Source organism: Cetorhinus maximus, chromosome 26 (assembly GCF_964194155.1).
Source record: "Cetorhinus maximus chromosome 26, sCetMax3.hap1.1, whole genome shotgun sequence".
NCBI classification, from domain to species: domain Eukaryota; kingdom Metazoa; phylum Chordata; class Chondrichthyes; order Lamniformes; family Cetorhinidae; genus Cetorhinus; species Cetorhinus maximus.
Genome location: NC_135904.1, coordinates 38,308,970 through 38,334,073, shown reverse-complemented (window position 1 = coordinate 38,334,073; position 25,104 = coordinate 38,308,970). Strand labels below are relative to the sequence as shown.

General features: G+C 44.5%; 1 protein-coding gene across 1 annotated transcript in view; it reads right to left on the bottom strand.

Moving 5' to 3' along the window:
* lrrk1 (leucine-rich repeat kinase 1) overlaps window positions 1-25,104 on the bottom strand; it is a 179,755-nt gene that overhangs the window by 14,544 nt on the left and 140,107 nt on the right. Inside the window, exons 29-32 of the mRNA XM_078530495.1 lie at window positions 21,061-21,212; window positions 14,728-14,845; window positions 12,884-13,000; window positions 9,284-10,101 (exon numbers count right to left, since the gene is read on the bottom strand). Of these exons, the coding sequence (XP_078386621.1) occupies window positions 9,284-10,101; window positions 12,884-13,000; window positions 14,728-14,845; window positions 21,061-21,212 (1,205 nt within the window). The remainder of the gene's footprint in view (window positions 1-9,283; window positions 10,102-12,883; window positions 13,001-14,727; window positions 14,846-21,060; window positions 21,213-25,104) is intronic.

Below are 25,104 nucleotides of genomic sequence, written 5' to 3'. Positions count from 1 at the left end.
TGTGGTTCCAGGGCAGGGGGTTTAAATGAGAACTCGCTGGCTCCCCTGTCCCACTGCTGGGAGGCCTCCAAGCAATGGCCCCCTCAAAGGGGACCGGTCTGCCGTTGGGAAATCATGGCATCGTCACCAATCTGTCCCCAAGTGACCACTTAATTGCTACCAATTGGCTCCCAGTGCTGCTAGGCGAGTGGTGTTGGCGTGACCCTGACTCCAGCAGGACCACTCACGGGTGGGATCACATTAGTCAAACATCTGATATGAAATTTTCTGAAATTCCCACCCTATCACCTCCAGATCTACCTCTGTGAAGCTGATCAGACTCTGCACATTGTCACTCTCCAGCTCTTGATTCCCTGCATCCACAGCACTGACAGCTTTGGTCAAAGTGTGACTCTGCTGGCCTGGGGTCCCATGGGGGGAGACTTCACACAACAAAATGGATTGAATTTCAACTTGGGTAGTTCAAAATGAATGATCTTGGATCAACCAGGGGTTACACACAGCAACTGACATTCCATTCCACTGTAGTGAATGGAATTAAATACATGATAGTGCGTGTACCAGGCCAATCTAACAGTCTACATCTAACAATCTACATCTGTAGCTGTGAACGAGATGAATTTCAATCCCACTGTTAGCAGGGAGCTAATTGATGGCTTCTTCCAGTAAGAGGAAAATATTCCCTACTGAAAAATGATGGTCACTTTGATCTGCTATTTACTGAATGTACAGTGTCATGTGAAGTATAAAGGGTTAATGAATGGGATAAGCTAATGAATGACATTGATAATGATGTACTACTGACATCAGTCAGTCATGTGTTAAACTCTTTCTCCCTCTCTCTCTCTATAAAGAGAGGTTGGAATCATGCCTAGGAGCTACGTGCCTACCCGGTGACCTGTTTACACGTAGTACTAATAAACAAGTGATAAGCATATACCAGAGTATGTCTAAGAACCAAGTCCCACGCCTAGAGTCCAATTCAGAAGGACTCAATCTCAGCCCATGCTGGCAGCCGTGGGGACATTGATGTAAAAGACAGATCGGTGTTATCGAAGGACCACAGAGTGAAGAAACCTTTGAAAGCAGCTCAAGGAATTTCGTCAGAAGGAGGAGATACACTGGAGAGAGGGAACGATGACTGTGCCTGGTGAGCAGTCCCTGCCCTCGCCCACCCGTTTGACTGCCTCGAGCACCTGCAGAGCAGTGGGGGTTATGGAAACGCCATTTTCTCCAGTACTGAGCAGTATTAGACCTCCACAAAAAGGAGCCACACTTCCAGTTAACTGCTTTCTTTATGCAGTAGGTCCAGTAGAAGATGACGTTTTCCTAAGGCAGAGTGTACAGGAGTCCACCGGGGATTTTGCGTCCATTCTGAAAGCTTTTGACAGGTATTTTAGGATGAAGTGAAACGCTTTAACCAGTGCTCACAAGGACCTGGAGAAATGGATTGAATTATTTCTAACCGACCTATATGGCCTATATCTCTTGTAGATCCGGGGCACTGACGGGCCAGCTAATCTGTCATCACATACTTGGGAGTGTCTGGGATGAGAAACTTTCAGACTTTCTGCAGTCCAAAGATACTCTTACTTTGGATCAAGGGGTCTATATGCAAGGTAGGCCGAGCTTAGACCATTCAATTGGGCTATAATTCAGGGTGACTCTGAAGCTTCACATGACTCTGTAGACTGGGGAGACCCAGGGGCAGCAGCCCCACCCACAAGGAAGCCCATCAAACCGGGCAAAGAGGGTGGGAAAATCCATGCTGGCAGCCGCTTTGGGATGCATGCATTGTGGTGCGAAAACCCAGCGCAGACACCAAGCCTGGCCAGCAGGGAGCGCTGACTGCTTCCAGTGCAGCAACCGGACATTTCAAACATTTCCGCAAATCCAGCAATTTTAATCAAAGTCGAAGACAAGAGAGAAAGTGTGGCCGAATCACATTCCATCCAATAATTGGAAAGGCCAGAAAAAGACAAAAATACAGAGTTCCTGGGGGAAGTAGATGGTTGTAACCCAGACGACTGGTCAGTTACAGTCCAAGTTCGCGGCTTCAATACTACTTTTAACATTGATCCTGGTGCTGCTGTTAATATATTAGCCGATAATCTCAACTGGTTTGAGCCAATGACTCTTCATCCATCAGACATGAAGTGACAAGGTCTAGGTGACATTGGTTTCCAATCAAAGGCAGAATTATTGCTCCTTTTAGCTACAAGGGATGACAGATCGTTGATGCTCTCTATGTTCTTCACAATTAACGTACATCCTTATTGAGCAGTGATGTTGGCATCCTTCTCGGTATCCTAGAAAAAAACAGATGATGCTCATCATTTGAATGACTCACTGTCTTTCATGCAACAACCTTTGACCTTTTATTTAGAAGCAGTGAAACTTCAGCCTCTAGAAACTGAGGAAGTTTATTCAATCAGCAGAAAGTTCCTTTTTTTCACAGAGACACCATCCACTAGACCCTGGGCAGAGACTGAAGTTATGAATCTCTCAGTTCTTCATGAAGTAAGGCCGGAGGTGGCGGATGCAGAAGGTACTGCAGCGGACAGTGCATGAAGAACTGTGGGACCAGAATTGGCTCTTTCTAGAGAGTGATGAGGAAGAATCCCTGAGTGACCTCTTGGAGACTGAGGTCCTAGAGGATGATTCGTCTTCCCCATTGTTGGATCCACCTTGTGATGTCTCTGTTGTCTTTTTAGTAGGATCAGCTGTGCCTTTAGTGACTGAGCAGCATTCAGGTCTTGGTTCCACTGAATCTACCCATGTATTGTCTACTTTATCTCCTGTTGTTCATGAAGGATCTTCCACAGAGGACGCTTTGCCTGAGTCCAGGTCAGAGTCCACAGAGGATCTTGCTGCTAAAGAGCAGGTACCTTTCCAGGGTGGAAGTCAGTTGGCGCCTATTCTTCAGTCCCAGCCGGAAGTCTTCTCTTCAGAGCTGGAGATCAGCGCAGAAGCTGCGGCAGAATCTTTAGCACTTCTGAAGCTGCAGAATCCTGTACAGCAATCCTGTCCCCATTGATTGGCTACAGGAAATTCCTCTCATTATAGAAGACGCTGTCTTGTCTCCATATTCTCAGAAATTATTCCCATTGCCCAGAGTGGATCAGCCTCGTACAGAGAGAATTGTGGCTCTCTTACCACTGCCCACAGAGGGTAGAAGGTCCTCCTGGATAATCATTGGGAAATCATCTCTTCTTCTTTTCCTGACAGCCTTACAGGAAGTTAGTCATTGTCTCCTTCGTTGTCTAAGTTAATTGAAATCTCAGGTCTTCAATCCCTTTTCAGTATTTGATAGAGCAGTTGATGATAAAGCAGTGACAGCCTTCCCAAGAGTTGAAGATCATTCCTCTTCTGAAGCTTCTTGCCAGAGTCCTTCGAGGGAGCAATACATTCCTCAGTGTCCTGACTTCTTCTCTCCCAGGCCCAGAGGGTCCAAAGGTTGATTCTCTTCAGGCTTCTCAATCGGTCTTTTGTTGTCCTCGCAGTTCAGTCATTCTGAAACCTACACTGCGCTTCCCAGCTATGCCGACTGCGATGCTGCCAAAGTGTTGTCCTATTCTGCAGGTGATGATGTCCTACCAGATGCAGAAGAAAGGCTCCCATGTCTCCAAGCCATCTTCCTTAAGGGCCAAGAAAACTGAGGGAGATTGAATTCCCCAGGACTGTGTTTTGGGAAGGGGAACAGTAGCAGTTGGAATTGGGTAGAATCTGTAGTTGTAAAAAGGGAATTATAGAATTGCAATGTAAATAGTTAAAGATATAGTTTCACGATGTTGTTGAAAATTGGATATTATATTTGGGGGGTAGGTGTAGTATAAAGGGTTAACAGATGGGATATGCTAACATATGATGTAGAAAATGATGTACCACTGACACTCGTCAGTGATGGTGTTAGACCTTTGAGAGAGAGGCTGGAATTAGGCCTAACAGCAACTCTGTAACCTGTTCAGAAGTGAAATTAATAAACAAGTGCAAAGCAGATATCAGAGTATGTCTACAGTCTGTCTATGAACCAAGTCCCACACCTAGAGTCCAAGACAGAAGGACACATCTCAGAACATCATTGTCTTGTGATCAAACACTGAGCCCGATGGTTGAATGAGGTGTAAGATTTCAGTGCTGTGCAGAGTGGCAGGTAGAGCCCAAAGAATCTTTTACTGATTTTTGTGTCATTGTGAAACATCAAATCTATCAAGAGCTGATACCTTGGCTCGAATGTTCTGCAGATTGGCAATAATAATCAGATTGCCGCTCCACTTGTACATTTCTGCACCCTGACCCAGCTCCACATCTCTGTCTGCATCTTCCAAAGCCTGGCTTCTTTGAAAATGTGGAGTGTACAGTCCCACGAAGAACTCCATTACAGCGATGTAGCATTGGGTAGGGGGGGAATAACAAAGACACACTTCCTTTACACTGCACTAGCTGCTGGAAGGTAGGTTTAAAGTTCAGTGTGAATGTTAGTAAATGAGTGAATAGGTGACTGGATTACTGAGTGAATGGGAAAGGTGGTAGGATGGGCATGTAGGCAAGTCAATAAATGGATAGGGTGGGAGATAGGTGAGAAAGTAGGTGGCTACAGTGGCAGGTGGTGGATGGATAGAGTGGTAGATGGATGGGGTGGCAGGTGGGTGAGGTGGGTAGGTGAGCTGGAGGTGGGGGGGTTGTAATTAGGTCGGGTAGGGAGGTGTAGTCAGGTTGGTCGCTAGTCAAATCGGGTCTGGGGTTGGGGGGGATAGTTGGGTGGGGTGGGGTTAGTGTGGTCTGGAGGGGTAGTCGGGTCAGAGGGTAGTCATGGGCTCAGTGGGGGCAGGTGTGAGTGATTCGGGGGGTCAGCTCTGCAGTTCTGTAGTTACCCAGCAGTTAGACTAGGATCTTTCTGTCTAACATTTCCTGGGTAAATAAATGGGAACTGTCCGAGGTCTCCCATCGACCTCATAGTCGGAGACATTAGCAGAGTCCATCGCAAACTCAAACTTTCCGGACAATCTCCACAGAGGGTCAGTGACCGGAGTCAACAACAACAACAACAAGTAACTATTATGCATTTAAGGTAGAAAAATGTTCTGAGATGCTTCACACAGACATAAAATAAACTATGAGAAGTGATCAAAGCCTAAGGCAGAGGCAGCTGCCAATGGTGGGGGAAATGGAGGGAGTGTGTAAGAGGTCAGAATCAGCAGAACAGGCAGCAACAACAACAATGTACATTTCCTGTCAGCATTCTCCCATCTGAGGAAGGGTAATGGACGTGCAGCTAATGCACTGGGGATGGGGAAGCGTCATTTGGTGAACTATTCCTGATGGCTGAAGACACCGACCTGTGAGAGGCAGGTTCTGCCACAAATGCCGCTGTGAAGTGGGTATCTGGTGTCGCTGTAGATTCCTGTCTTTGGTGTTGGTGCCTGTTGCCAAGCCGCTGTAGCCACTGGTCGTCATGGTAGCGTATGTCAGCCCACAGGTGACGTCACCATCGTCATCGGCTCGTGTTCCCAGTGTGAGAGTTTAGGCTCTTTGTTGTCAGGATAGTAAACATCCTTGAAATGGAGCTTTGGACGTCCCATTGCTCACGGGGCTCTGGCTACCTCTCCGTACAGAAAGTCCTTGGGTATGAGACCAAATTCCACCTGGCAAATGTCCCCAAGCCAGAAAAGTCACCTCTGTTTGATGAGTGTCAATGTACATGGGAGCTTTGCCTTTGAAAGGATTGCTGTATTTATCCTTCCAGGAGATGCACAGAACACACCTCAAACAGCGAAGATGAAAGTCGTTGAGCTTCCTTTCTCGATAGCTGTAAGTTGTCCATGTTTCACAGGCATACAGCAAGGTGCTGAGAACACAGGCTTCATTAACCAGCATCTTGGTCCTAAGACTCAGTTTGAGGTTATTCCATGTATGTTTTGTGAGTGGGATAAAGGTGATGGCTGTTTTCCCAATGCGAGTATCGAGCTCTGCATCGAGAGACAGATTGTGTGTCACTGTGGACCCAAGAACCCAAGCAGAATTTGCTAACCGCTTCCGGCAGGAGCCCTTTGGTGCGATCAGGAGCGAGGAAGAGACACCCTATCCCATGACCGAGGTTTCCTTGATGCTTCTAGTCAGGGAGAACACGTTATGGCCTGGGAGAGGAATCCATGAGCCTTTGTAGCTGAGTTTCTGTGCGAGAACCTGGCGTCAGCGTGGAGAGGTTCTCTGATCAAGACGTGCGGTAATTCTGTTTTCACTTTCAGTCTGGACAGAATGTAGAGCTTTCTGTCTGACCTAGTTTGCAGGTAAACTCCTATATCTGCAGGGAAGGCAAAAGTCAGGAGAAGAAAATACCAGACTGGGGGCGAGGACACAGCCCTGTTTCACTCCATTCTTCACTCTGAAATTGTCAGAAGTGAAGCTGTGAAACTCTACAGCGGATGTTGTCATGAAAGGAGAGGAGGAGACGGAGGAGCTTTCATGGGCAGCCAATTTTCTCCAAAACCTGCCCTGCTGACCGTGTCGAATGCTTCAGTGAGATCTACAAACGTAAGGTAAAGAGGTATATCCTGTTCTCTTGGAGCTGATGTATGGAGAGGATCCTGTCCACAGTAAATCCTCTGGTACAGAAACCACACTGCGTTCCACTACTCGATCTGAAAGTAGGTGGAGTCATTTAAGCCTGACCCTTGCGAAGGCTTCCCAATGATGCTCAGGAGTGAGATGTCCCTGTAGTTGTTGCAGTCTCCTCTGTCGCCTTTGCTTTTGTGATTTTTTTGCAAACTGCTCAAGCACAAAGGTCCATTTATTGCCACACCTTCCCTACCTTCTCCTTCTCTGTTGGGGGTGTGTTTCATGACTTATATTTAGATGGTGCCTTTAATGTAATGACACATCCCAAGATGCTTCATAAGAGCATTACAAAATATGACAAAGAGCCACAGAAGGAGCTATTTTGTTAAGTGACCAAAAGCTTGGTCAAAGAGATAGATTTTATGGAGTTTCTTAAAGGAGAAAAGTGAGATAGAGAGGCAGAGAGGTGTAGGGAGGGAATTCCAGAGCTTGGGACCAGCTTAGGCAACTGAAAGCACAGCCACCAATGGTAGAGCAATTAAAATCAGGGCTGCACTGGAGGCCAGAATTAGAGGAGCAAAGTAATATTGAAGGATCGAGGGGCTGGAGGAGGTTGCAGAGATAGGGAGGGGTGAGGACAAGGAGGGATCTGAAAACAAGGACAAGAATTTTGAAATCAAGAAGTTGCTTGACCAGGAGCCAAAGTAGGTCCATGAACACAGAGGTGATAGGGGAAGGGGAGTTAAGACACGTCAGTTGAGTTCTGGATGACCTCAAGTTTAAAGAGGGTAAAATGTGGGAGAGCAGCCAGAGCGTTGGGTTAGTCAATAGCATGGTGAGGAGAGAGATGGTGGAGAAACTTACAGAGGATAGAAGGGATTTAAACACAAGTATAAGAAGTTTAAACCTGCAGCATTGGGAAACCGGGGTGGGGGGTAATGTTGGTCAGTGAGCAGAGGGTGATGGGCCAGCAGGATTTCACATCAGACAGGCCATGGGCAGCAGAATAATAAGTTTGCAGGCATGATTGTTAGGGACAATGTATAATTTTTAAGTTGAATATATATATATTTATATATATATATATGTGTGTGTGTGTGTGTGTGTGTGTGTGTGTGTTAAGTAAGGTCAAAATGGGTTTTAGTTTCATGTAGGTTGGGTATGAGCCTTGGTGCCTAGAAGTCTGGGTGGACTTGTAGCTGAAAGATCAGTCTTTTGGGTTTGTTATCTATTAATGAGCTTTTACAACTCCTGAAGTTAAAGAGATGGGTTAAAAAGGGGTCAGAAATTTAGTGATTATGGGAAAAAAATACAAAGTAGAAAAACTGGGCTGTTGCCTAGCGACAGTGGTCAAGTGACACAGAGGCTCAGGCCGGGATTTTCCAGTCCTGCCCGCCATGGAAATCATCGCGGGCAGGTTGGAAAATTTGATGGACTAGCAAAATGTCCGTTGACTTCAGGCGAGAATTTTGGAGTGGAAAATCCCAACTGCAGAGACAGAGAGAAAGACGGGAAAGAGTTCAGTGTGTGTCAGGGAGGGAGGACGGGGATTTTCAACTCTCTAGAAAGAGAAATACCACAAGGCTAGTGGGAGACTGCGTTTAGGGAACTCGTGTTTGCTCTACGGTTTAGAGTGCGGTCTTGGGTGTCTTGGGGAGAAATACAAGTTGGATGAGAAGCATCAAGTGAATGCTCAAGAATTCACCAGAAGAAAAATGTTCGCACACGTGCCAGTCCCAAGCAAGGAGTATTTGTGTCAAACTAGTGGTAACTCTTCACTGGTTTATGAGTCTGTAAAGATATTGCTGGGGTTAAAAGTGTGAATTTGAGTATTCTTCCTGTGTTTCTATTGAGACCTTTTCAACCTCTTTGTCAGGTGTAATGACGTTCATTTTTCTTGTTTAATAAATATTTTATTCTTTGTGTTATAAGTTCATCAGCCGACTCCTGTGAATTTGTTCAGTAACTTTCCTCCACAATTTCTAAAAAAAAAGTTAGAATCCACCAAGTCAGGTTTGGGTTCTGGGATCTGATTTGTCCAGCATTATCAGCTGGGATCATAACACAATGTATCCCGAATTCATTGGCTGTCCCATGAGGTCAGGATCATACAGTGAATCAGCAAATCACATTGCCATTAATCCTCACTCAGTTTACAGTCAGGTTATTAAACCCTACTTAAAGAGTTAAGAGATGGCAGAGAAACAAAAAATACATATAAGAAAGCCAAGATGAAACAGAACCAGATTATAGCTCTGTCTCAAATTAGTTTTGTAATTCTATTCAAAGAAATTTACATAGACACTGCATTTAACTCACAATAGCTCAGCATATTCAATTCTGAAGTTACAGATAAACAAGTAACTCTTTCCTGAAACATTATAGTTTGCTTCAGGACTTCAATGAATGAGCATTTCCAGCACTAAAGACTCAAAGTGTAATATCACATGGACTCACACACGAATCATTAAATCATTGACAGTCTGAAGAAGGAAAAAAAAATCCCAATGAGGAGGAGCCTCTTCAGATTAAAGCTGAAAATGTTTGCTAGGCTTATGTTAGAAACACCAACGCAGTAGGAAAAGAATTTAGAAAACTCACCCTAAACACCCCAAAACATCACACACTTTATATAAAACATTATGTAATTATATTATATAATTATAAATGAAGAAAGCTGCATTTTCTAATCTTTTAAATTGCGTGAAGCTGATAACCCACCTACCTTGGTATCCACAGAGTGTCCTTTACTGTTAAGATTTTTATAGCTTGTAGCTGTGTGACATCATCCACCAATGGAGAGATGTCCCCAGACCTGTCACATGGTACATTTGACTTGTCTGATTCATCGTAGTCAGTGGAATAAGGAATACTTATGGGACTGGCTGGTGAGCTCAGTGCATTAAATGACGATCTGGTGTTGGTGAAGGAGCAAGATTCGGAGGACAGAGAACAGTAATCAGTCATAGAATCAAAATGTCTTATTATCTGTGTCCCAACCTCATCATTGAAGATGATGCTGACATCTGTGGAGTTGGAGTCTTTCATGTCCTTGGGTGTAATGGCTGTGGCTGGTGTGGCACTGGTAGGCTGCTGGATGGTGAACATGTCTCGCAATGGATTACAGTCACTGCATGTGTACCGGGCACAGATCTGATAAGAGCGGTACATAACTAAAGTACTTGTCTTGTCATCCAGACACCAGATGGCCTCTTCCCCATTACATCCAAGGTTGCAAGTCATTGATATGACCTGAGAGGGAGGCTGATAAGGTTCCAATCTCCAAGTTATTTCTGCAGTAAGTGTTTCTATGACCAGGATCCCAGGACCGTTGCTGTACCACACTTCCGATTCACTGTTCACCGCTACCATATCGGTAACTGGGTATGCATTCTGTCGAAGGTCGTTGTCAGGGATTTTGAACCGAAACTTGTTTGCTGAACGTGAGCACAGGTATGAGGACCACCCCTCGGGAGTCTCATTGACTAATGAGTAAACTGCAACCATCCCGTCAGCCGTACCAGCAAGCATTAGAGGAGATTTCTGTGATAAAGAAATTAAAACAAAGATTCAGAGTTTGGAGAGTATCTATCACAGTTTAATCCTACTAATTTAACTCTTTAGAGATACAGAACACAAGGCAAATCTTTGAAAGCTCCAATCCTGGTGTGGGAGCACCAGTTAGAGGATCAGGCAAGTGGGTTAGTCCATCCATTAGTGACATACCCATGTTTCAGTGATTTAAGCTGAGACTAAGGTATGTTCATTTCTACATCTGATTCCCTGATCATCACTCTTGTCATATGTGACTTATCCTCAATTGCCTGCAATGTTCAGAACACCAGATTGGGTGTGGGTAAACCCACAGCACAATGTCACTCATTTCATACTTCCCGGGGAACATGAAACTTAGGGGCCCTTTGGTGGAACAATGTTTTAAACAACATGGTCCTATCAATGTGTCATCTCACATTTAAGATTAATCAGTGGCCCTGTGTCATGTGCTGCCAAGGGGAACAGTTAATTGAAGATGGCATTCGCTACTCCAGAACATTCTTCTGGAGCCATGGACTCATTGGGGGTTGTGTGTCCAACACCACACTGTCCCTCTGTTTCCCATTCTTAAAATGAATGACCAGGAAATTGTGAAGATGCTGTCTAAATTCCTGAGCATGGAAATTTGTGTCGGAGGCATTGGTAAGGGTGTGGGAACAGAGAGGGTACACTCTGCATTTGTCTCTTGATAACTTCTTCTGCATCTGTTCTGATTCTTACTTTGGGAGTCAAATTGCAACAGGATTGGAATTACATTTCAAAGTCTATATTTGAGCTAATTATTGACATATGGTGCCTGAATTTCATCTTGGGTCCTGCCAGAAAAATAGCAAAGCATCAGAAAAACAATGTTTTGGCCCTTTAATGTTGTTTCTTAGGGGAGGATCTGCCAACCTCCTCCTGGAGCTGCAAGAAATTCGGCAGAGAATGTGATTGCCTTCTCTACAGGACTGTCCTTTTGGCCACTGGGGGAAGTAAGTGATTTTGGGTATCAGGGAAGATTATTTGATGGGATGCTTTGAAAGTTGGTGTCATTGTTGGGAATGGAAGCACACCTGAAAGACTGATAGGCAGGGGATAGGATTGTAAGGTCACCTGGGGCTGAAAGGCTATGTTGGCACGAGGAGGATGGGGGTATGTAACTCTTCATCTTTCTCTGGTTGGAGCAGCCTCGGACAACTTTTTGAGTGCATGGGGAATATGAACTTTGATTAGAACTCTTAGATTCCTGTGCTGCCATTCTTGCTATGTAAGGGGAACTACAGCTAAGGTTACATGACAGGAATTTAACATTGCAAACTCATGTCAAAAAGTGACATCTCGAGGTGTAACCAGTACTAAAGCTGATACTTCTATAAATGCATTTAACCAGTGACATCATTTTCTTTTCAATCGGTTTTGAAAAGAATGTTGCAACCATTGGCGATTTTAATATACAATAGATATATATACCCTTTAAATAATAAAGAAAATTAAAAGTACACGACTTTGGAATTCCTGCTCTTAGTCTCCCACCATCTGTGATCCTGAAATTCCCTTCTTTTACCCCCCTCCACTCCTGAGTCATTGGATTCAATCTGTGAACTGCAATCTAATGCGTACAATGGGGAGTGAAACCTCTCCAACACCCTTCCTGACATTTTATTCCAGGCAGTTTCTGTTTGGATAGGAGAACTTTCAAGGTCATCAACAACTGATTAACTGGCAATTCATCTCGCTGTTGTTTGTGGCATCTTGCTGTGTACTGGTTGGCTGCTACGCCTGTCTACAAAACAACAGAGATTAAACTTGGCAGTGGTGCATAACGGATGGTCCTGAGGAGGAGAGGGGATATTATTTGAATACAAGTCCATACTGTCTGGAGTTCGTGTACAATCTGGTCACTTGACCATTGGAGGCACATGGTTACTCTTCAGAGAGACTGCAGCAAGCAGCACAGTTGATCTGGTGTCTCATTAGTCCATGAGGAAAGTTTATGAAAGCTTAATCACTTCTCTTTGGAAAACATACTTTGTAGGGATTTCATTGAAACTCTCAAGATTCAGAAGGGGATTAAGGTATAACCACCTGAGTCACAAGCCAACAATTAAGAAGTGAGGAGGAAGAGATGTTGAACATTATTTTTCCTTTACAGAGCAAGAGAGTTCTGCAATGGGTTATCAGGACAGTACGCTGGAGCAGACACTGTGCAGATGATGTGTGAAAGAGGTCACTTGATGTGTTTCTGGAGAAAGAAAGAATTAGAAATGTTGATTGTGGCGCAGTGGGTAGTGTCCCTGCCTCTGAGCCAGAAGCTCCAGGTTCAAGTCCCACTCCAGGGCGTGATGGCTATGGAGAGTACAGTGAAACAGGTTGAGTATCAACCTGCAAATCCTTGCAACGTTCACCAATGGCAGGCAATAAGAGCGGGACAGATTCCTGGTCAGTTTGGAAAGAAAATTGAAGCCTCCACTACCACTGGACTATAGAGCTCTGGACTACAACATGCATGTAAAAGTGCATGTAGCCACAACAAACAGGCTCCTTGGGGGCTGGTTGGCTCAGTTGGCTGGACGGCCAGTGTGGATCAGATTGGTGCCAACAGCAGGGAGTTCGATCTCCATCTGGGCTGGGGTGGATATAGGACCGGGCTCCATGCCCTACCTGTGGTGGAGGTCATGGCACTGAGGGTTGGACCTGCCCTCGGGCAGAGAACTAAAGAAGATGATTGTGGCTGAGATCAATCAATCAGAGGCGCGTTTGTCGGGTCCTAATGGCCTTTTGCTGTTACCTGGTTTCCACGTGATACAGGCAAGAAACACGTAACAATAGCAGGAACATCCAGCACTCGGAGAGGCACGTTTAAGGGACACATTCCTTTAAGGCTGTAAACCTGAATCTTCTGATCCTACCAGGAATAAACACATAGTTAAATAGGAGTTAGGGCAGAAACAGATTATTGAACTGTTAAACAACAGGAAACCCTGAATTGGAGCCAACAGTGAATATGATTGACAGGTGTATTGTAGAGTGTTACAATTGCTGGACCAAAATTGTTATGTTTTAAAATGTCTCCTTTAATTCAAGGTAAAATGGAGTAGCTTGGAGAGGGGATGTGACCTCCTCCAGAATCTTCCTGGGGACAAGCCCATGTGACCTGCTTGCTATGGACACAAAGGCTTTACTCTGAGGCAGGTGTGCTGAGTGGAGAGATCTCCCAGTTCGCCATAGCTGTCTCAGGGAAAAGTGCTCCGAATGGGGGGATTTTTATTCTGGGGTGGGGGTGGGGGCGGGGGAGGCGCAATGTGTGGGATGGAGTTGGGCCCGCCACCCCCCCGTATGCAGATCAGAGGCCCACAAGGGGTGCTGGGGTGGCTTGTTTAAAAAGGTCCCAGTTGTTTTCTTAAACATTAGGCCCTCTAGCCCTCACCTGTCACATCCCCTCAACAGTCACCCCCACCATGCTTATACACGCCAACTCATGCTCCCTTTAGAAATACTCCTGCATAAAAAAGGGTGGTAGAAGTTTGGAACTCTCTTCCGCAAATGGCTACTGATGCTAGATTTTTTTGGTGCTGCGCAACTATGAGCCAGCGTAATTCAGTGAGTCATAAAAAGACCAGTAAAAAGCAAACCAGGCTTTTTATTTTTAGAGGGATAGAATTGAAAAATAGGGAAATTATGCTAAACCTGAATCGGACCTTGGTTAGACCACCCCTAATGTACTGCATGCAGATCTGGTCACATGGATGGCACTAGAAATGTGGGGGTGTACATATCATGTAAGGATTGACAGGCTCTCTTTTCTCTTGCAAAAGGCGGCCGAGGGATGACCTAATAGAGGTCCTTAAAATTATGAAAGGTTTGACAGAGTGGATACAGAGAGAATGTTTCCACTTGTGGGGAAGAGCATAACTAGAGGCCATCAATATAAGATAGTCACCAGGAAATGCAGCTTTGGTCTCCTTACCTAAGAAAATACAAAGCTGCCTTTGAGGGAGTGCAATGAAGGCTTGTTAGATTGATTCCTGGGAAGAGAAGGTTGTCTTACAAGGAGCAATTGAGTAAATTGAGCCTATACACTCTGGAGATTAGAAGAATGAAAGGTGATCTCATTGAAACATACAAAATTTTGAGGGGATTGAATTTAGTGTTGCTGAGAGATGTTTCCCCTGCTGGGGACTCTAGAACTAGGGGGCATTGACTCTGGATAAGGCATTGAACACCTTGGGCTGAAACAAGGAAGAATTTCTTCAGAGGGTTGTGAATCTTTGGAACTTTCTGTCGCCAGATGACTGTGGATGCTCAGTTGTTGAGTGTATTCAAGGCAGTGAGCGATAGATTGTTGGGCTCTATGGGAATCAAAGGATATGGGGATCAGGCAGGAAAGTGGAGTTGAGGTTGATGATCAGCTATCACCCTTAAAGGCCATATGGTCTACTCCTGCTCCTAATTCTCATGTTCTCAGGTATCCAACAGCAAAACTGAAATGGCAAAAACGCTGCAGATTGAGAAATGTAAATGTTTATATAATGTAAAATATATACATACGGTTTAAACGAGCAGGAATGCGTCTGCCTGGGCCTGAGTTCTGGTACATGCTGTTGGATCTGTGCCAGCAGACACATCACTCACCTCTGTTGCTGTCCACAATGCACTCTGCAGCTTCAACTGACAACTCAGTCTAACTCCAGGGCAGCTGATGTGATCCACTTCAATCAGCCCTTTGTCTATATTCACCACACTGTAATTCCTACAGTTAGTGAAGAAATATATAACATAAGTTTGATGAAAATACAATGGGATAAAGAGTATAACATATCCAGTACAAGATGAGCAGAAATATCTGACATCTAATTACTGGGGAGCTCTATTGGCGCAGTGGGTAGTATCCCTGCCTCTGAGCCAGAAGCTCCAGGTTCAAGTCCCACTCCAGGTCTTTATGACCACGGAATGTGGCTAAATGGACTGATTATTGACCTGGAAGTCCTTCCTCTAAGTCCTTCCAATATGCCTATGGCAGGCAGTAAGAGTGGGAGTGCCTCCTGGTCAGCCATGCTTGATGATGAATGGTGCGCCTCAGCTATAGTCCCTGGCGACAGGCCAGTGGTCAGTTCCAGGAAAGGTTAACGATGGAAACAGATGTAAGCACACGCTTTGCCAATCTCATTTGCCACTGGACGCAGGAAGAGAAAAGAAGAATTACTGGGAGACCAAAGCCAAAGAGCTGAGTTTTAATGAGCTGGAGGATGGGGAAGCTGCCTCCAACCTGCCAATTTCCATTTTTGACTCCAGCATGTCAGGCTGCCTGTGAGCAGCTGCTGTAAAACAGGCAGGTTGTCAATTTCAATATGTAAATTGATCAATTAAAGTGATATTTATGCGGTTTTTCAACTTTAACTTTGGGCTCACAGTTTCCCTGGACTTTCTAGAACTTGCCAGAGAAAACAAGACTAGAACACAACAGTATCTAAGGGAGTTGACACCACATCATGGAAATATGCTAATAAATGTTAAACAGATCCAAGCCAGATGGTGAATTATGAAACTAAACACAGATCCTTTTATTGATAGTCAGTGTATTGACAGAATGCAGCATTACATATCTCTGTCTCCTGCCTACCTGCCCAGTGTCCCAACAAGCTCCCTTTATACTCTTTTGAGTACACCAACAAAACAAAATACTTCAGAATTAACAAATTATCCAATTAAACCAGCCAATCAGCCAAATAGCCCCTTAAAAGGAAACTGTAACAAAAACACAGATCTTTAAATGAACTAAATTAAAATGTCAGTTTGAGGGGCTAAGGAAGCACTCCAGCCCCCACGGTGCCCACCAGGCGCAGAAGGGCCTCAACAATCCCACGTGTTCCCTCTCCAAGGACACCCAGCTGTGAACATAGCCGCAGGAGAGGGGCAGAAGCCTCTCTTTATACTCCTTTTCAGCAGAAACAATTAACAAGTGGACAAATTAACAAACAAATTGAAGTGATAGTTCTTTAAGGGCACTGTAACAAAAGACAAAAATCTTAAAGAAAACTCATCAAATCTAATTAAAATGTCACTTTGGGGGCTGATGATATACTCCAGGCTCTGCAGTGCCCACCGTTCGTGGAAGGCCTCATGTGTGCTGGTGATAACCGCTTGCTCCCTCTCGAGGTACAGCTGGGGTGTGAATATAGCCATGGAGAGGGGCAGAAGGCTCTCTTTATATCCTTTTGAAATAAACCAATTAACAAAAAAAAGGGACAAATTAACAAAAGAGCAAACAAACTAATAAAAGGGGATAACCCTTTAAAGCGGCACTGTAACTAAAGAACAAAACTACGAAGGAAAGGCTCTCTTTATATGTGCTCTAAGTTCTAAATTAAACAATGCCCTTTGCCTGTGCATCTTTAGCAAACTAATTAGCCTACCATTAACAATAAGTACTCAGTACTTCTTCTACTTTCTCACCTACTCATGGGAAAGAGCTTGTTCACAGTACTTGGACTGAGAGGTTGCTTTATGCATTTTGGGCATTTCTTATACACGTTAGAGATTTGCAGGTTTGATCCACACTTTACAGCTCTGATCGCTAAGATCAATATAGCTTCTGCTTACGCTACCTTAGGTTGGAGCTCAGGTAAGGACCAAGATGACTAGCATCAGCTGCAGCAACACCAGCGTGCTGCTTACAGACCTATAGTTCCACAGGAGAGATGAGGGAACCCTAACCATAACTGTAATGCAACTTGCAGGAGGCCATACCTGGCTCACAGGCAGAGGAGTAGCTTCATTGACACATGAACATATGAATTAGGAGCAGGAATAGGCCATTCGGCCCCCCCAAACCTGCTCCGCCATTCAATACGATCATGGTTGATCTTATTGTGGCCTCTACTTTCCTGTCTACCCCCTATATCCTTTAACTCCCTTGTCAGTCAAGAATCTATCTAACTCAGACTTAAAAATATTCAATGACCCAGCCTCCACCGATCTCTGGGGAAGGTAATCCACAGACTCAGAATAAAATTCTCCTCATCTCCGTCCGAAATAGGAGGCCCCTTACTGTGTCCCCTACCCCTAGTCTCTCCCACAAGGGGAAACATCCTCTCAACATCCACCCTGTCAAGTTTTTTAAAATTAATTCCTGGGATGTGGGTGTCACTGTCTGGGCCAGCATTTATTACCCATCCCTAATTGCCCTTGCCCAGAGGGCATTTAAGAGTCAGCCACATTGTTGTGGGCCTGGAGTCACATGTAGGCCAGACCAGGTAAGGGTGGCAGATTTCCATCCCCAAAGGACATTAGTGAACCAGATGGGTTTTTACAATAATCGACAATGGTTTCGTGGTCACCATCAGACATTTTAATTCCAGGTTTTTATTGAATTCAAATTCCACCATCTGCAGTGACAGGATTCGAACCCGGGTCCCCAGAGCTTTACCCTGGGTCTCTGGATTACTAGTCCAGCGACAATATCACTACCTCCCCTTGGATCCCTCTGGATCTTATATGTTTCAGTAAGATCACCTCTCATTCTTCTAACCTGCAATGGATACACACCCAACCTGTCCAACCTTTCCTCATAAGACAACCCCTTCACCCCAGAAATTAGTCGAGTCTCTGCATGGCTTCTAAGGCAATTATGACCTTTTTTAAAAGGAGACTAAAGCTGTACACTACTCTAGATGTGGTTTCACCAATGCCCATACAAGTGTAGCAATATCATCCTGCTTTTATATTCCACTCCTCTTCCAATAAATGACAACATTCCATTTTGCCTTCCTAATCACTTGCTGTACCTGCCGATTAACTTATTGAGATTTATGTATCAGGACGCCCAGGTCCCTCTGTGCTGTATAGTTCTGCAATCTCTCTCCATTTAAATAATATACTGCTTTTCTATTCTTCCTGCCTAAGTTGTTAAGTTCACATTTTCCCTCATTATACTCCATTTGCCAAATTTTTGCCCACTCACTTAACCTACCTATATCCTTCACAACTGACTCTCCTATCTTTGTGTCATCAATAGGTTTAGCTACCATACATTTGGTCACTTCCTCCAAGTCATTCATAGAAATTGTAAATAGTCGAGGCTCCAGCACTGATCTCTAGGCACTCCACTTGCCATATCTTGCCAGCCCAAAAATGCCTACTCTCTGTTTCCTGTTAGCTAACCCATCTCTATCCATGCTAATATGTTAGTCCCTACACAATGGGCTCTTACTTTGTGTTGTAACCTTTGATGTGGGATCTTATGAAATGCCTTCTGGGAATCCAAGTACACCATATGTACAGGTTCCCCTGATCCTTTCTGTTTAGTATATTAGAAGATCTTATCGGCTGTTTTCATATTTCTTGCTAGTTTACTCTCATAATCTATTTTTTACTGCTTGATTTTGTTTAGTTATCCTTTGCTGGTTTCTAAAAGTTTCCCAATCTTCTGGCCTACCAGTAATCTTCACAGCATTCTTCCAATTTAATACCATCCTTAACATCCATATCTTTGTTGTGAATTATGAAATATCTCCTTAAACATCTTCCATTGCTTCTCTACTCTCCAACCTTTTAACCCATTTTCCCAGTCCCCATTAGCCAACTCTTTCTTCACACCTTTGTAAGTTGTCTTTATTTAAGTTTAAGGCACTAGTTTCAGAACCAAGTTTCTCGCCCTCAAACTGAATGTGAAATTCTATCATGTTATGATCACTCTTACCTAGAGGATCTTTTACTATGAGATCAAGAATTAATCCTGTTTCATTACACATTACCAGGTCTAAAATAGCCTGTTCCCTGGTTGGTTCCACTTGTAACCTAAGAAGCTATCCTGAATACACTCCAAAAATTCATCCTCAAGGCTACCTTTGCCAATCTGAGTTGACGAATCTGATGAGAATTAATATTCTCCCTTGATTGTTGCAGTCTTTTCTTACAAGCCCCATTATATCCTGATTTATGCTCTGTCCTCCAGTGTAGCTATTAGGGGGACTATAAACCACTCCCACCAGTGACTTCTTTCTGTTGGTATTTCTAATCTTCACACAAACTGATTCTACATCCTGATGTTCTGAGCTGAGATCATTTCTCACTGCTGAACTGATCTTGTCCTTTATTAACAGAAAAACCCCATTGTTTTGGATGGTCCCTCTGATCTGTGGACTCTTGGCGTGGTTGTTGGTTATTGATATGCGTGACCTATCTCCCCTTAGACAGACTGCAGTCTACTCTGATACTTATTTATCACTTGTTTATTAGTACAACATCTAGACAGCTTAGAGTAAATATGTTACTCCTGAGCATGGTGTGTTCCAACTTCTCTCTCTTTCTCTCTCTCTCTCTAGTTTAAAACAGGGCTGACAGATGTCACTAGTGCATCATCATCATCTACATTACAGAGTAGCATATCCATTCTGTTAACCCTTACACCACACCCACCTTCTTTTCCTTTTTACCTACCCTTCTGAAATGTCAAGTGTGCCTGAGGTCCCAACCCTGGTCACTTTGCAACCATGCCTCTATAATGGTTATCAGATTATACATATTTATATTTATTGTTGCCATCAATTCATCTATCGAGTTACAAATGCTGCGTGCATTCAGATAAAGAGCCTTTAACTTAGTCTTTTTACTATTTTCCCTCTCCTGGCTCTATTTACTAGTGTACTTTTATGTCTGTCCACTCTGTTCCTCCTGTCACTCTCCGGTTATCATTACCCATATTGCTACACTGCACTATTGCCTTCTTCTTTAATATTCTAAATTTCCCCTCACTTGAACTCCTCCCTCTCACTAATTACTTTGAAGTTATATCTACAGTCCTAGCTATTTAATTCACTAGTACACTGGTCCCAGCACAGATCAAGTGAAGCCTGCAGCAAAAGGACAGTTCCCTCTTTCCTCAGTACTGGTGCCAGTGCCCCATAAATCAAAACCCATTTCTCCCACGCCAATCATTTAGCCAGACATTTAACTTATTTACCCTCTGCCAAATTGCTCGTGACACATGTAGTAATCCAGATATTATTATTTTTCTGGTTCTGCTTTTTAATTTAGTTCCCAGCTGCACATGCTCCCTTAGCAGAAGCTCTTCCTTCATTCTACCCAAGTTGGCACCCATGTGAATCATGACAAGTGAATCTTTGCCCTCCCACTCCAAGTTCCTCTCTAGGTTTGAGGAGATGTCTTTAATCCCAGCAACGGGCGGGCAACACAGCTTTTGGGACTCGTTCTTGGTTGCAGAGAACAGAATCTATCCCCCTGACTCCACTGTTCCCTACCACTACTACATTCCTTTTTATGGCTCTCTGTGCCATGCTCCTGTGGGCAGTTTGTTCAGCTTCCCTGCAGTTCCTTCATTCACCCACATAGGCTGCAAGAACCTTATAACTTACATCCAAGCAGCAGAAACAAAGGGTAAGAAGAGGAACACCACATTTACCCATCACTACTGGACAAGTAAGAGTGAGCTAGAACTATGCAGCAGGATTCTATAGCTCAGTCTTTCACTAATGGCCCCAGCCTCTCAATTCACCAGCACAGTTCAAGTGAAGCAGCCCAGTCACACTAGCACCATTAATTGGGCTTTCTTTGCACTAACTCAAGACCCACAGTTCCCATTCTTCCATTTAACAATGTTATTAGATCATCCCAAAGAGTCTCTCTAGCCTACTGATCCTCTGACTCCATCTCTCTTCGAGCGTGACTCCCTGCTCAGAGCTAAAATGATTCTCTGGATTCAAATCCGTGATGTTCCAAACTCTGAATGCACACTTGCACTGTGATTTGTCGACAGCTTTTTCCGGTGTAGTGTCAGGTTGTTGATGTTTAGGCTGCGCCATGTGCCCAAATGTACCAACCAAACCACACATACTGGGACGGGCCCCCCCTCCCCGGGTGAACTCCCATGGGTACACACTACGCATACTGATTCAGATAGCAGTGGTTAGTCTCCTGGTAAGTTATATTCAGTTAGCAAAACCATACCTGTCGTTTCCTTCTCCATCCCAAAAAATGACAGTTCGCTCGAGTTCTTGAGAGGGACAAAATGAGCTTTGCTGACCGCACTGCAGGATGTACATGAATGCTGGGAAACTGGGGTTCTGCATCAGCCTGAGGGCAGAGCCTGCTCCTGGGCGCTAAACAATTAACACATGGAAAGCACAATTCAGAAGAGTTTCCTTTGCTCAGGCATTGGTCAAAGTAAAGTCCCATTCGTCACAAGTCAGCATTTGGAATTCACTGAACAACTGATCCTGGATTTCTCTCGCTATCCTGTCCTCAAACAGATGGGGGAGCTGCAGGAACAGTGGCAAAATCAAACTGTCTTGAATCGTTTATGAGTCCTGACCCAGGAAAGTGGGATCAGGATATGGAGCTGGGATCCTTCTCAATGCTCCAGGGGAAGGAGTAAAACCCAGACGTTCATCCCCAGGGTTTCTCACTGATATAAACATTACATTTTGATATCTTAACTGCTCCTGAGCCTTTATCTGTCTCTGTCTAATCTTTCTGCACCCTTACCACCCTTATCATAGTCCAATATTGCTGTCTCTCCCTCTTGCTCTTTAGCTCTTACACACCCTGTCCTAGTCACATAGAAACACAGAATGGTTATAACACAGGCCATTCAACCCATCACTTCCATGTTGGTTTTCTGTAAGAGCAACTCAGCTCCTCTGGCTGCCTACTTTTTCCCTGGAGCACTGCAATGTTTTTCTCTTCAGATAATTCCCTTTTGAAAGGCATGATTGAATCTGCCACCATCAGACTCACAAGAGCTGCATCCTAGATCCTCACCACTCGCTGTGTAACAATGCTTTTCCTCATCTCCCCTCTGGTTCTTGATCCTTCCGGCAATGGGAACAGTTTCTCCCTATCCATTCTGTCCACACTCCTCATGACTCTGAACACCTCTATCAAATCTTCTCTCAGCCCTCACTTCTCTGAGGAGAGCAGCCCAGCTTCTGCAATCCATCCATGTAACTGAAGTCCTTCATCTCCAGAAACATTGTCATGAATCTTTTCTGATCTGGGAGTTCAGATACATAATTCCCTGAAAGTGGCGTCACAGGTAGACAGGGTTGTAAAGAAAGCTTTTGGCATACTGGCCTTCATAAATCAAAGTATTGAGTATAGGAGTTGGGATGTTATGGTGAGGTTGTATAAGACATTGGTGAGGCCAACTTTGGAGTATTGTGTGCAGTTCTGGTCGCCTAACTACAGGAAGGATATCAGTAAGATTGAGAGAGTGCAGAGAAGATTTACTAGGATGTTGCTGGGTCTTAAGGAGTTGAGTTACAGGGAAAGATTAAATAGTTTAGGACTTTATTCCTTGGAGCGTAGAAGAATGACGGGAGATTTGATAGAAGTTTACAAAATTATGAGGGGTATAGACAGAGTAATTGCGAGTAGGCTCTTTCCACTTAGGTTAGGAGAGATAAACACGAGAGGACATGGCTTTAGGGTGAAAGGGGAAAGATTTAGGGGGAACATTAGGGGGAACTTCTTCACTCAGAGAGTGGTGAGAGTGTGGAACGAGCTACCATCTGATGTGGTAAATGCGGGCTCACTCTTAAGTTTTAAGAATAAATTAGATACATGGATGGGAGAGGTCTGGAGGGTTATGGACTGGGTGCAGGTCAATGGGACTAGCGGAATAATATTTCGGCACAGACTAGAAGGGCCGAATGGCCTGTTTTCTGTGCTGTAGTGTTCTATGGTTCTATGGTTCTGCACCCTGACCAATATCCTTCCTAAGATGTGGTGCCTAGACTTGGACACAATGTTCCAGATGAGGCTTAAGCACTGTTTTAAAAACATTCACCATAACTTTTCTTTTATTCTTTCACGGGATGTGGGTATCGCTGGCTGGGCCAGCGTTTATTGCCCATCTCTAATTGCCCTTGAGAAGGTGGTGGTGAGCTGCCTTCTTGAACCGCTGCAGTCCATGTGGTGTAGGTACACCCACAGTGCTGTTAGGGAGGGAGTTCCAGGATTTTGACCCAGCGACAACGAAAAAATCAGTGATATATTTCCAGAATATCAGAAAAGTGAGTGGCTTAGAGGGGAACTCGAGGATGGTGGTGTTCCCATGCATTGGCTGCCCCTGTCCTTCTACATAGTAGCAGTCCCGGGTTTGGAAGGTGCTGTTGAAGGAGCCTTGGTGAGTTGCTACAGTGCATCTTGTAGATGGTACACACTGCTGGTACTGTGCATCGGTGGTGGAGGGAGTGAATGTTTGTGGATGTGGTGCCAATTAAGTGGGCTGCTTTGTCCTGGATGGCTTCAAACTTCTTGAGTGTTGTGGGAGCTGCACTCATCCAGGCAAGTGGAGGAAAATCCATCACACTCCTGACTTGTGCCTTGTACATGGTGAAGAGGCTTTGGGGAGTCAGGAGGTGAGTTACTCACCACTGAATTCCCAGCCTCTGACCTACTCTCATAGCCACAGTATTTACATGGCTAGTCCAGTTCAGTTTCTGGTCAATGGTAACCCCCTGGATGTTGGTAGTAGGGAATTCAGCGATGGTAATGCCATTAAATGTCAAGGGGTGATGGTTGGATTCTCTCTTGCTGGAGATGGTCATTACCTGGCACTTGTGTGGCGAATGTTACTTGCCACTTGTCAGCCCAAGCCTGGATATTGTCCAGGTCTTGCTGCATATGGACATGGACTGCTTCAGTATCTGAGGAGTTGTGAAAGGTGCTGAACATTGTGCAATCATCAGGGAACATCCCCATTTCTGATCTTATGATGGAAGGAAGGTCATTGATGAAGCAGCTGGAGATGGTTAGGCCTAGGACACAACCCTGAGGGACTCCTGCAATGATGTCCTGGGATTGAGGTGATTGACCTCCAACAACCACAATCACCTTTCTTTGTGCTGGGTATGACTCTAACCAGTGGAGAGCTTTCCCCCGATTTCCAATGACTCCAGTTTTACTAGGGCTCCTTGATGCCACACTCAGTCAAATGCTGCCTTGATGTCAGGGGCAGTCACTCTCACCTCACCTCAGGAGTTCAGCTCTTTTCCATGTTTGGACTAAGACTGTAATGAGATCAGGAGCTGAGTGACCCTGGCGGAACCCAAACTTAGCATCAGTGAGCAGGTTATTGCTGAGTTAGTGCTTCTTGAAAGCACTGTCAATGACACCTTCCATTACTTTACTGATGATGGAGAGTAGACTGTGTTAGGTTTGTCTTGCTTTTTATGTACAGGACATACCTTGGAAATTTTCCACATTGTCTTGCACTCATCAGCACATTTCACAAGAATATCAATACAAGAGGAAACAGTGATTTATACTGTATGAGAAGAGAGTGCTGATTGGTTGGCAAATGGACTCTGATTGGTAGAGGTGTTGCTATGGAGAATGCACCAATTGATGATGACTGACAGTTAACAACTAAACATTGTTAGAAATTTAAACCAGGCAGCTTGATCCGATTGGTCAAGGCATTGCCCTGAAGAATGAATCAGTAAATAGCTGTCAGGGCACTCCTGCACTGCCTGCCTGGTCCTCATTGACTACCTGGTGGTCACCCATTCCCTCTCTCCTTACATTTCTTTAAGCTGTGGCACCATCACATCCAGAAATGTGCTATACACATAGTGCTGAGCCTCAGTGATGTGCTGCAGCGATGCCAAAACCTAGAGTTTCAGCTTCTCCAGCTGGTGACACCTTCTGCAGGTGTAGCTGTTCCGGACATGAGAAGTGTTCTGGGGTTCACACATGTTGCAGAATGTGCATTCCGCAGGACTGAGGATCCCTGCCATGATTCTATCTATTCAATGTAACTAAACATGTCAGAAATAAACTAAAGACTTGTGAAAGGCTTTTTAAAAAGTTCATCAGTCAGCACCCTCCCTTGTGCTGATGATACTTTTAGTGTTTTTTTTAAACCTTGCTCCCTGATGTCCAGTCTCACTCTGCCTCACTGCTTCAGTCCTGACCTCCTTCAGCTACATGCTCCTCATCCCTGGGCTTCTGGAAGGAGAAGTTTAGAAAGTTAATGAGAAAGGACAA